This window comes from Trichechus manatus, unplaced genomic scaffold (assembly GCF_000243295.1).
Source record: "Trichechus manatus latirostris isolate Lorelei unplaced genomic scaffold, TriManLat1.0 scaffold00172, whole genome shotgun sequence".
NCBI classification, from domain to species: Eukaryota; Metazoa; Chordata; class Mammalia; order Sirenia; family Trichechidae; genus Trichechus; species Trichechus manatus.
In genome coordinates, this window is record NW_004444108.1 from 3,936,277 (window position 1) to 3,948,598 (window position 12,322).

A 12,322-nucleotide genomic window follows, 5' to 3' on the forward strand; every position below is an offset into this window, starting at 1 on the left:
AATGGAGAAAGATATATTATTTCTAGCTTGAGATTTAGTCCCAGGAGATGAGAGAGAGGTAGAACAAGAGCAAAAGAGAGAGAAAGAAAGAGACAGAGGCCAGTTGTCTGAAGTGCAGGGAGTTGTGCAGACTCCTGAGCCTATAGCTGGTACCTGATGACCTGGCCCCAGGTGGCTAGGGATGAAGTTTGACTTAGTTCTGGGTGGTTAGGGTCAGAGAGGAAGTGCCACAGAAGTGGCTGGCAACAAGGAGTGGAGATGTGGGAAGGTGAAGTCTGGATCCATTTCTAGATGGGGATTGGATTCATGCTTATCCTTGCCACCCAGTTAGTGATAACGATGAGGTTTGCCCACCTTGCCCTGTTTATAGTGTCACAATTGCACAGAAAGAAACTGATATACATGTATAGGTATATGTATACATATATTTCTATCCATACACATATAAGAATCGAATATGATTAAAGTAAAGCTTTTAATAAGTAGGGAAAGGAAGATTTATTCACTAAATGATAGTGAGACGATTAGTGAATGGAAAAAAATTAAGTTATGGTTCTACTACAGACTATGTTAGGATTCCAGATTAATAAAACATAAAAAAATCAAACTATATGAGAAAAAAAATCAATATTTTTATATTCTCTGAATGGGAAGGGCTTTCTAAGTTTAATATAAGTGTAGCAAAAGCACAAAGAAAAAAACATACTAGTGCGTAAGTCCCCGCTTGTGTGGTCTGTGGTTTTCCTGTATGGAGGTGATGGTTTCACTAAGATTTTTATTCTGTGATGTATGGTCAAAACTTTCATTTCCTGGCAACATTTTTCTTGTGCATGCTTTTCATTCGTCAATTTTTCAACTCTTTTTCACATTTTTTTCTAATAAAATCTTTGTATTGATACTGTGCCATAGCCTTTCTTGAACACTCAGTTTTTAATGACATGGTTTTCCAGTAACAGCTGCTTGCAAGAGGGTTCTTGGATGGCAGGAGGGGCAAGGGATCCCTTCCAGGTTTCACACCTTTCAAAGGCTCTCTCTTTGCAATCATAGAGACCACTGATTCTGGCCAGTATGGCTCCTCTGGGGGTTTGTGTGTGTGTAGCCTTGTTTCCTCTGTTCTCTGACTCAAGCTGAATCTGGAAGGATTTCTGTTACCAGTCCTGCACTCCCCTGGCTCTTCACCAGCAGCTGCATGTAAAGGACAGAGCATTTGCAATTCCAGATAAGACTTTCACCTTTAAGGAGTGTGTTTTTGTGAACCTTTCTGGGATCTGTTGCTAAGTATCCTCTGGATACTCTCTGTGCCTTGTCTCTCTGTATCCCAACTTTATGGCTCTGCTTGGTTCAACCCTGCTCTCACCCAGGGCTGTTAGATGTATGGGTGTCTTAGTCATCTAGTGCTGCTATAACAGAAATACCACAAGTGGATGGCTTCAACAAACAGAAGTTTATTGTTTCACAGTCTAGTAGGCTAGAAGTCTGAACTCAGGGCACCAGCTCCAGAGGAAGGCCCTCTCTCTGTTGCCTCTGGAGGAAGGTCCCTGACATCAATCTTCCCCTGGTCCAGGAGCCTCTTTGTGCAGGAACCCCGGGTCCAAAGGACGTGCTTTGCTCCTAGTGCTGATTTTTTGGTGGTATGAGGTCCCCCACTCTCTGCTCCCTTCTCTTTCCTTTTATCTCTTAAGAGATAAAAGGTGGTGCAGGCCACACCCCAGGGAAACTCCCTTTACACTGGATCAGTGATGTGACCTAGGTAATGGTGTTACATCCCACCCTAATCCTCTTTAACATAATCTAATCTTGCCTCATTAACCATAGGCAGAGATTAGGATTTACAACACATAGGAAAATTACATCAAGCACGAAATGGAGGACAACCACACAATACTGGAAATCATGGTGTAACCAAGTTGACACATATTTTTGGGGGACACAATTCAATCCATTACAATGAGATTTAGATTTTATATTTCTAGGTTGAATTCCTCCTTTTAAGGAAGTACACATTTGCTGATGCTGAGATCTACCACTCACGAAAACACCTTGATATTCTCCTTGCATTTTCTGCCCAATAACTGTTTTTAGCAACTTTTAAAAGTCTTTAGTTCTGTAGATTTTATGTCAACCTATTTTGCCAAAAATAATGGGGCAGGGTGTTTTGTTACAGTGAAAACCAGAAATGCAAATTTTAAAAATTATACCATCTATAATATCATTAAAAATGTGAAATATTTACTGAAAAATCTAATGAAATGAGTAGGCTCTCTTTGGGGATTCCTGAATTGGTGAGAACATCCATATCTGTACTCTGAAAACAAAACATTGCTGAGAGAAATTTAAAAAGACTTACGTAAGTGGAGAGATATACCATTTTCATGGAGTGTAAGACTCAAATTTATTAAGCTGTTAGTTCTCCCCAAATTATCTATAGATTCAATGAAATCTCAATCAAAATCCCAGCAGGATTTCTTTTTGTAGAAATTGACAAGATGTCTCTAAAATTCATATGTAAATGCAAAAGATCTAGATTAACCAAAAAACTTGAAAAAGAAGACAAAATTGGAAGACTAACACTACCTGATTTCAAGACTTTAAAGCTACAAGATAATGTGGTATTGGTGGCAAGATGAATAAATTCATCAATAGACTATAACAGAAAGTTCAGAAATAGATTCACACATATATGGAAAACTTGTATTTGACTGGCAAAAAAAGGCATTAGACTGAGAAAGTAAATATCTGCCAGGCTATTTATCAGGCTCAACAAAAATAGATAAAAGCTAGCTGCAAAATTAACAAGAAACAGTATTTCTCCCAAAGACATTCTGCATTTGTAAAGAGTCAAGGTTACTTTGGATGAGTACTGCTTTCTTACTCATGAGAAAATTTCATCTCTAAAATAATAGACCATCAGAAACTGAAAATATAACAGTAAGAATGAAATATCCCTCTATTACTTGGGAGGATCTAAGTTACTTTGAACTAGAGAATCAGCCTCAATATCCAAATGGCTACAGACAAGGAGTTTCTGGGCACAACATTCCATATGTATCCTAACTATGTAATTTCTAAGGTAATAGGAGCCTAGGTCCATTTTGCTGTTCAAACCTGATGTTGAGCCCTTTACACACAGCCCTGCTTTGCTTTGAACCTATCAAAACACTGCTTCATTTAAATTTCTACCCTTCCTTAAAATCTTATAATAACTATCTTTTCCTTTGTTCTTGTTCAGGCATGGGCCAATAATGTAAAACTTGCATCCAAAAGTGGAGGGTGCCAAGAGACCAAAGAAAGAGGTGGGCAACTCAAGTGTGGTGACAAAGTTTATTAGGAAGATTTACATATTGAGGCAAGCCTTGGACTGGCTGCAGGACCATATCGGCACTCCACAGTGGGAGGGCAGAGGTTTTATAGTGGTGGTGGACAAAAGTAGCTGCAAGCCAGGGGCTTACATAAGAATGACTCAGCAAATGGTGTGAACCACTAGTGGACCACATGAGGGCGCTAATGTTCGGCCTCTCCTGCAGTCCACACCTCAAAGCCAGCTCTTAACAGTCGGGCACATTCCTCCTCTTGTACCATAGCACGAAAGAATCCATTCCCTCCCCGACGGGAACAGATAAAGAAGTGGGGTTGGCCAGGTGCCATATGGTGCCCATGCATGTGCCAAAGACAGAGAAAGTTACTGTGTACCCAGAACAAGGGGAAGGCTTCTCTGATAAGGAGAAGGAAGTGGGAGAGAGAAGGTGACCCAATTCCCAGCCTCATTATCAGAGAATATTCTGGGCCCAAGGCCTTTACTTAGGCAGCCTGGATGGGAGGTGTAGAGGCAAACAACTCCCCCAACAGTTTGGTAGCTGCTGTTGGGAAAAAATAATTAAAAACAACATCTGCTCCCAACCCAGAAAACCCCTCCACAAAGATAGAAGAGAAAGAAAACAGTGTCATTATTGAATGAAGCATTAAACCAGAATACTATGCATCACAGGCAATTCATTAAAGAGATCCCAAAGATAGAAATTATATAGCTAAGTGGGTACCTCCCATTACATTCATGTTTTCAAGATAAAATTGCTAATTTTCTAGTACCTTTCTAGCCAGAGATAGGTTTGTAATTTGGAGCCCAGAACCATTTGAAGCTGTGTTAATCTACTTCCAGGAAACTGGTAGCAGTGGATTTACCTGATGATTACATTTCAAGAGAGATGGGTCCAGGACCTTGAGGAAACATCCTTGATTTACACAGTTTTCAAAAAGACGGAGAAGGAATGTACAAGTTTTCTAAAGTAAATGCTTATTTTCAGCAAGTAGAATTAAGCCTCTTATTGTAAATTTGTATTTACCCTTACCATTCCTCATGGTTCCTCTGTTGTTTGGTAGAGTTTATAAAGCTGATGTTGTTGGACTACAGATTTATCATACCACAGGTGGTCTAAAGCTGTTGGGGCTAGGAAAAAAAATACTTTAAAAGAAATTTCTCAGTTAAAATTTGTTTTCATAAATTTCATCTGTTTACAATCTGATGTAATATTGAAAATAAAAAGATGGGTCATTGTTTTGGTGAGGCAATACTGTATCTGTATCAAACCACGAAAGCATTTTAACATCATTGATCTATTACACAGACCAGAGTTTGGCTCTAAAAAACAAAAATAAAAAGGTGTAAAAAATATAGAAGAAAAAGAGTTCAGCTATTATTCGATTTTATTAGGGTAACAGCCTAGCGGGACGCATGCGCTGTAGCTCGGAATCCTTTTCCACGCTTCTCCACTGACGCCAGCGGTAGGCTGGGAGGCTATCTGAACTTCCCAGGCCCGGAGTGAGCGAAAGAAGCTCCGGAATACGGGGCCGGTGCGGGCGGCTGCTTCTTTTAGAGCGCTTTGGCGTCTTCGCCTGCGGCGTCGGCGACGTCGGCGCTCACAGAGGGCGGGGCGCGGCAGCGCAAGGCTGTGCTGGGCGGGAAGGGAAGTCGTGGCGGCGGTGGTGGTGGCTGCAGGGACAGCAGCGGCGGCGCTGGTAGGGACAGCAGGAGCGGCGGTGCTGTCAGTTAGGCCGTCGGAGAAATGGGAGACCCAGGGTCGGAGGTGGGTAGTGCAGCGTCCGGCCTTGGCATTCCCAGAGCCGAACCTCGGAAGGTTTGTGTTCTCCCCGGCCTGAGGCCTAGTGCTCGGCTGCAGACTCCGGGCGATGCGGCTTTCGGGCCTGGTGCATGTCTGAGCGAGGAGCCAACAGCAACAATGGCCGCCTGGCCCCCTGCACGGGCTCGGGGGTTCCTTGTTGCCGCTGCTCTGCCAGTGGGAGCGACATTTTGAGACACAACTGCTCTGAAGTCGTGAGCATGCATTCCTCATGGGGTAGATGTGGGAAGTGTGAGAGGATGGGGGATGGTAACGCGTTTTCAGCGTTCGGCTCCGACGTCTGCACATAGTCCGTGGCATAACCGAACTCCATCGAGTCGGATTTGCGGGAGTTGTGCTGAGTTAGTTTGCTCAAAAGCTGTGTGTTTTAAGTGTACCTTTCAGGAAGATCTGCAAGTATGTGGCTGTAAAGATAAGCATGTTTTGGCTTATTTTTATAGATAATAGAATCTGTCCTTCCAGCTGAGCCTGAGGCATCAGAGTCAACAGCGGATGAAAATGAAGATGATACTCAGTTTGTTAGTGTAAGTAGCGGTGATACTCGGTTTTTTCCCCGGAATAAAAAGCTATGGTAAGCCTTTATGTACTTATCCCTCGCCCGTTCACTCACCATTCAACTAGTATTTATGACTGTCTAAGAAACCCTCCTGGGTTAAGAGCTCGTCTGCTAACCATGAAGATCGGCAGTTCGATTCCAGCAGCTGCTCCTCGGAAACCCTATGAGACAGTTCTAGTCTGTCCTGTAGGGTCTCTCGATGAGTCGGAATCGACTGGACGGCAATGGGTTTTCAGTAATACGTATTAACTTGATGGCAACGGGTTTGGTTTTTTGTTTATTAACACCGTGGAGCATGGCAGAGGATTAGGAAATTTACCAGAGGTTTCTGAGCAACAGCACACAAAGACCGTGGCCTGAAGTACATGTTGTATACTTAATCACGCCTCTCCTACCTTCGTTTAGACCTGTTTTACTCTTAATTTAGACAAAAGTCTGATCTCTTTTTGGAATGGAAAAGAATATTTTCTAAAAGAGGTCACACGGAGAAGGAGGTGTCCCTTATGGAGAAGGGACAGCTAATGATGAAGGAGGTAGGAAAAAGGTTGCAAGAACTCAAAAGCTTAGCACTGTGTTGCTAAGGCATAACATGAGGGCAGTAGCTTAAAGACTTCACTAATCTTTGAGATCATCATGTTACAGCATAGTACATTTGATGTTCATAATGAGGATCCCTGGGTCATCAGGAGCATGCTGTATTTTTCTGTGTTTATTCCCTTTGTGAGAGTAGTTTTCAAGCGTTGTTGTTAGGTGCATCAAGTCGATTCCAACTCATAACAACCCCATGTACAACAGAATGAAACATTGCCCCGTCCTGTGCCATTGTCAGAATCGTCGTCATGATCGAGCCCATTGTTGGAGCCATGTGTCAGTCCATCCCGTTGAGGGTCTTCCTCTTTTTCGCTGACCCTGGACTTTACCAAGCATGATGTCCTTCTCCAGGGACTGATCCCTCCTGATAACATGTCAAAAGTATGTGAGATAAAGTCTCACCATCCTCGCTTATAATGAGCTTTCTGGCTGTACTTCTTCCAAGATAGATTTGTTTGTTCTTTTGGCAGTCCATGGTGTTTCAATGTTCTTTGCCAACACCACAATTCAAAGCAAATTTCAAGCATTAGTATGTGCAAACGTGCACGTTTCTGGGCTTCACTCCAGACCTGCTAGATCAAATTTCATGGTAGGGCCTAGGAATCTTCATTTTGGAACAAACACAGTTGTGTATGGATCTCTGAACCACATTGTACGAATCATTGGTTTGGAAAGCTAAAGGGGGGGAGTTTGATATATTTTGAGATCATTTTTATCCAAAAATATTAAATTTTAGAAAGAGTCTGCTAAAAGTGGTATCTCAACTAGCTAGAGAACACTACTGCCCAAACCACTCTATTTATGCTGTAGTTGGTTGAGGTTTGATATTAAACTAAAAAAAAATTAAGTGCCTATCAGTGTTTGGGTATTTTTTTGTTGGTGTAGATGTAAGGTGACTACCTCAATAACTTGTTTTTAAAATCAAACAAAATCCTCTCTCCAAGTATTATGGCCATTGTGATGTTCACATTACTGTTTTTTTTTAGTAGGTTTGTGTACAAATTCTTTACAAGATTATTTTCTTGTCATTCTTCCCCATTAATAGTGCATCTGGTACTCTATTCTTGACACTTGGAACCTTTATAAATTTGGGAGTATCAAGAGATGTATGCTGAGCTTGCCTCCACTGTGGTGATGAGTAAGTGATGTAGCTGGGCAAATTGAAGAGCTATGGTTTCTGTTTTTGTACTGAAAAACATTTGGAAACAGGATTCTATGACTCTTGAAGAAAAAATTGTGTTCCTCCAGAACTGTGGTATAAAGGCATGAATTAACAGGATAGTGTGATCTGGATGGTGTTTTGTGCAACCGTAACTAAAGAGTAACATACATTGTTTTTATGCTGTATGGGTCTTTCTTGGAAAAACACAGAAGGAATCTACAAAATTGAGGCGGAAAAATTAATGTATCAAAGTTTGCATAGGACCGTAAAGAATCTAGAATTATGTTGTAAATTCTGATTAGACTAATACATGTTTGTGTTCAGCTGGGGTTTAAAAATACTCTAAATTTTATTTTAAATATACAAAAATCTGTTGCATCTTTGCATCCAGAGTTCTGTATATCCAGCTTGATACAACGTCTTACATTTTGCCCTGTTTCCAAATAGAGGATCAAAGGTTTGACAGCTCCATATGGGGAAGTGAATTATATTCTCCAAGTGCAATTGCAATACTAGAAGGAACCTGGTAAAAACATTGCCTTAAAATGGTGTTACATACAAGACAATGATAGTTTTAATTCTATTTTGAAATATAGATAGAATCTACAACTATGCTTGACTGCCAGGAAATGCTTATTTCTCTGCATTTTTTGTAATACTGTCTAGTAAAGATGAAGTGCTGCTGGTTACTATTCTGTGCTTGATAATAATATTAGTATGTTACTTCTTGGTTTATTCTGGATTCTTCAAGTCTTCATATAAATTTTATTTTCTGGCCTTCAGTTTGCATTGTGACATGCATCATCTCTGTTCTACCATATGCATAGCCTCAAACTAAACACAATATGCTGAAAGAAAAGTGATACAGATTTGAGGTGCAAAAAGAGCACTTAATATAGATTTTATTGAAATATAATATGTATACAGAGAACTGTATTTCCTCATTGTTCTCTTTGCTATCACTGTATTTCAGTACTACATTACCATTTGCCTTTCTTGTTTCTTGTCTTCTACACTCCAGACTCCTCTATATGATTAATCTTGAAACATAGCTCTGATAATGTTGTTTCGATCTCAACATTATTTTTTCATTCCATTGCCTATAGTGTAAAATCTAGGCCTTGGAGCTCAGTATTCAGAGCCTAGTCTATGATGAAGGTAATATGGATGTAAAGAAGGGATCCAGAAGATTCAAAGTTTGATGTTTCGCTGTATACAGATGTGGAGGATGAAGCAGAGCTATCTAAAACCTTTATGATTTTGAGCTCAGATATCTAAGAGATGTTGATACCCATCCCAGTTAAAAAACATTGTCCAATAATATTTATCTTTTTAAAACTATTACTGTATTATTTTCCCATTCCCAAAGGAACCCACATGGCTTTATTTTTCTATATAGATTTAGCTCCCCATCTCTTTTATCCTCATTACATATTCATATATTCTGAATCTTTTGTGGTGTTTCTTTTGTTTCTGATTATTGTGTGCCACCTGTAATACTTCTCTCCTCAGAAGAACCCTTGCCAATCCCAACAAAAACAACACTGATTGTAAATGCAAGTTTAGCTTGAATAGTTTTAATAACTTGCTCAATTCCTTTTTAGGAAGGACCATCGCGACCTGTTATTGAATACATTGATCTGGTCTGTGGTGATAATGAAGAGCCTAGCACCTATCATAGTGATGCAAGTACATTTTATTTATGTTTTTTCAGTTCTATCATTTAAGTGTAATAGCGTGCTGGAGGTGGCTTAAACTGGCTCCTGAGAACTGATTTTTAGTTTTTTAGGAATTTTGCAAGTTGTTTGTTAAACATAGCCACTATTAAAAACTAAAATATGTAAATTTACAAGTAAATAAGTTATCATAACATTTAAGGAAATAAATACTCAAAACTCATCACTTCCTAATACCTATGCACTTGAAGTTATTTACATATATCTGTATGGTAGAGATACTGTATCATGGTGGGAGTATAATGGGAGCATTTACACCATGGTAATGGCAAACATACATTACGAGTTGATTTATTATTTGATTGTCTAGACTTAAGAAAGTCATGGATAAAATGTTATTACAGATTAAACTTAAATTTTAATGTTAATAAAATTTAATGTTAATAAAAAGTTAGATGTGCCTCTAACTATACACTGTGTGCTATACCATAAATTGAGGAAATATTCTTCTAGTATTCAAAAACTGTTCATTGATTGAGCAAAGAAGTTGCTGTCATCATTGATAAACGAATAAAGTTCCGATATATGTCTTCATTGTTCCACTTTCATCTTGAGTTGAGTAAGATGCAAATGAAATGTAAATGTAAATGCCAACATTCATGTTGGAACTACACTCGTTCAGAAATATGAGCAATTTCTTTGCTGAATTGGATAATAAACATTTATTGATAGATTTTTGTGACACTGTTGTTGGCTATCAAATTTAAAAACACTGATACTGGGTTTTTTAAGAAATAGCAAGTTACGTTGAAGTTATAGGTAGAAACTGCAAAGCAAGCTATTTTAGTTTAAAATTTGTCATTTTTAAAATTATATAAAGAAATCATTAATAACATTTTACATTAGCCCTTAAGTGTTATCATGAATTTTACTTACATAATGTAAAATTATTTTTCAGATTCTGTTTCCTAAAATGCCAAAACGACAGGGTGATTTATTAAGTTTTTTAAATGTGAAGAAGGTGAAAACAGACACAGAAAGTAATGATAGGAACAAAAATCATTGTGGATCGTCTAAGTCAAAGGAACCAAATTTCAAATATGTTGAACAACCAATAATTGAAGAAAAGCCATCATGTTCATCAAAGGAAGAAATAGATAATCTTGTGCTTCCAGATTGTTGGAATGAAAAACAAGCGTTTATGTTTACAGAACAGTACAAATGGCTTGAAATAAAAGAAGGTAAATTAGGATGTAAGGATTGTTCAGCAGTTCGTCATTTGGGATCAAAAGCAGAAAAACATGTCCATGTGTCTAAGGAATGGATTGCATATTTAGTAACCCCTAATGGTAGTAATAAAACTACTAGGCAGGCATCTCTGAAAAAAAAATTAGGGAACACGATATTTCTAAAGCCCATGGTAAAATTCAGGATTTGTTAAAGGAATCAGTTAATGACTCAGTTTCCAACTTAGCACATAAACAAAATAATAAAAATATTGATGCTACTGTAAAAGTTTTCAATACAGTTTACAGTTTAGTAAAACATAATAGACCTTTATCTGATATTGAGTGGGCAATAGAATTACAAGAAAAAAATGGAGAGGTCAATTGTTTAAATACACGATATAGTGCAACAAGAATAGCAGAACATCTTGCAAAAGAAATGAAGATGAAGATATTTAAGAATATTATAGAAGAGAATGCCAAAATTTGTATCCTAATTGATGAAGCATCTACGGTTTCAAAGAAAAGCACCTTAGTGATTTATCTCCAGTGCACAGTTCAGTCAGCTCCTGCACCAGTTATTTGTTGCTTTAAAAGAATGGGTGTCAACCACGGCAGAGTGTATTTTCAGTACACTATTGACTGCTTTAAATGATTGTGGCTTTAATAATGAATATTTGAAAGCAATTTAATTGCATTTTGTTCTGATGGTGCTAATACAATGCCGGGAAGAAAGTCTGGAGTAGCTACAAAGCTGTTAGAAAATTTTCCCGAAATCATCATTTGGAACTGTTTAAATCATCGCTTGCAATTGTCGCTAGATGATTCAATATCTGAAATAAAACAAGTTAATCATTTTAAAATATTTCTGGACAAAATTTATGCTATTTATCACCAATCTAATAAAAGTAAAAACAGGCTTTTAGAAACTGTAGCTAAAGAACTTGAAATAGAAATTATTAAAATCGGTCGGGTAATGGGACCAAGATGGGCAGCATGCAGTTTACAAGTTGCTACTGCAGTGTGGCATGCATATCCTGTACTGTATATGCATTATTCTCGTTCCTATTCTGGTTTGGCCAAGAGATTAGCTAACATTAATTTTTTGCAAGACCTTGCTTTAATGATTGACATTCTTGAAGAATTTTCAGTACTTTCAACTACATTGCGGTCAAGATCAACGAACATTCAGAAAGCACAAAACAAACGCACCATACGAGCTTTGGAAAATTTAAAGATTGGTGTTGGAAAGCATGAATCTCAAATCAAAGATTTAATTAAGTCAGACAAGTTTAAAGACATTCCATTTAATAAAAGTAATAAATTTAACACTCTTCCTAGGAATATGCTCCTGGAAAATATAATTCAACACATGAACTTACGTCTTTTATCAGACAGAAACCACGATGAAAGCATTTTTAACTATTTTGATTTATTAGAACCATCTGCTTGGCCTTATGAAGAAATAACTTCACTCTGGACAGCTGGTGAAAAAAAGTTATTTCGTTTATGTGAAATTTTAAAATACAAAGTAGATTTGAATGATTTTTGGGAATTTGTAAATAATAATATAAAATCAAATAATGTTTCAATTCCTGAAACTATACAAAAAGCTAAAAAGATAGTTAGCACTATTGCAATCGATAGTGCTGAAGCTGAAAGAGGTTTCAATTTAATGAACATAATTTGTACAAGGGTAAGAAATAGTTTAACAGTAGGTCACATATCAGATTTAATGACAGTAAACTTACTGGGGAAAGAGCAGATTGGGATGCAACTCCATTTGTAAAATCTTGGTCAAATTGCAACCATAGGTTGGCTACAGATACAAGAGTTCGGCAAAAATCTGCAAAAGTGGAGAGACTCCGGCAAGATGGCGGTCTAGGCAGAAGCACCACGCCGTCCCTCCACAACAAAGATCCGAAAAACTAAGCCAAACAGAGAATCAACAATCCTGAAACCCTAGAACATCAAAT

The 12,322-nt window shown here is 38.2% G+C and overlaps 1 protein-coding gene across 1 annotated transcript; it reads left to right on the top strand.

Moving 5' to 3' along the window:
* Positions 1-4,946: 4,946 nt before the first annotated feature.
* KIAA1586 (KIAA1586 ortholog) lies at positions 4,947-12,305 on the top strand. The gene is given in 8 exon segments (XM_023741115.1): positions 4,947-5,081; positions 5,576-5,659; positions 9,049-9,129; positions 10,079-10,499; positions 10,502-10,922; positions 10,924-11,027; positions 11,030-12,106; positions 12,109-12,305. Coding segments are annotated over 8 exon segments (2,379 nt in total). The 5' UTR covers positions 4,947-5,060; the 3' UTR covers positions 12,279-12,305.
* Positions 12,306-12,322: the final 17 nt, after the last annotated feature.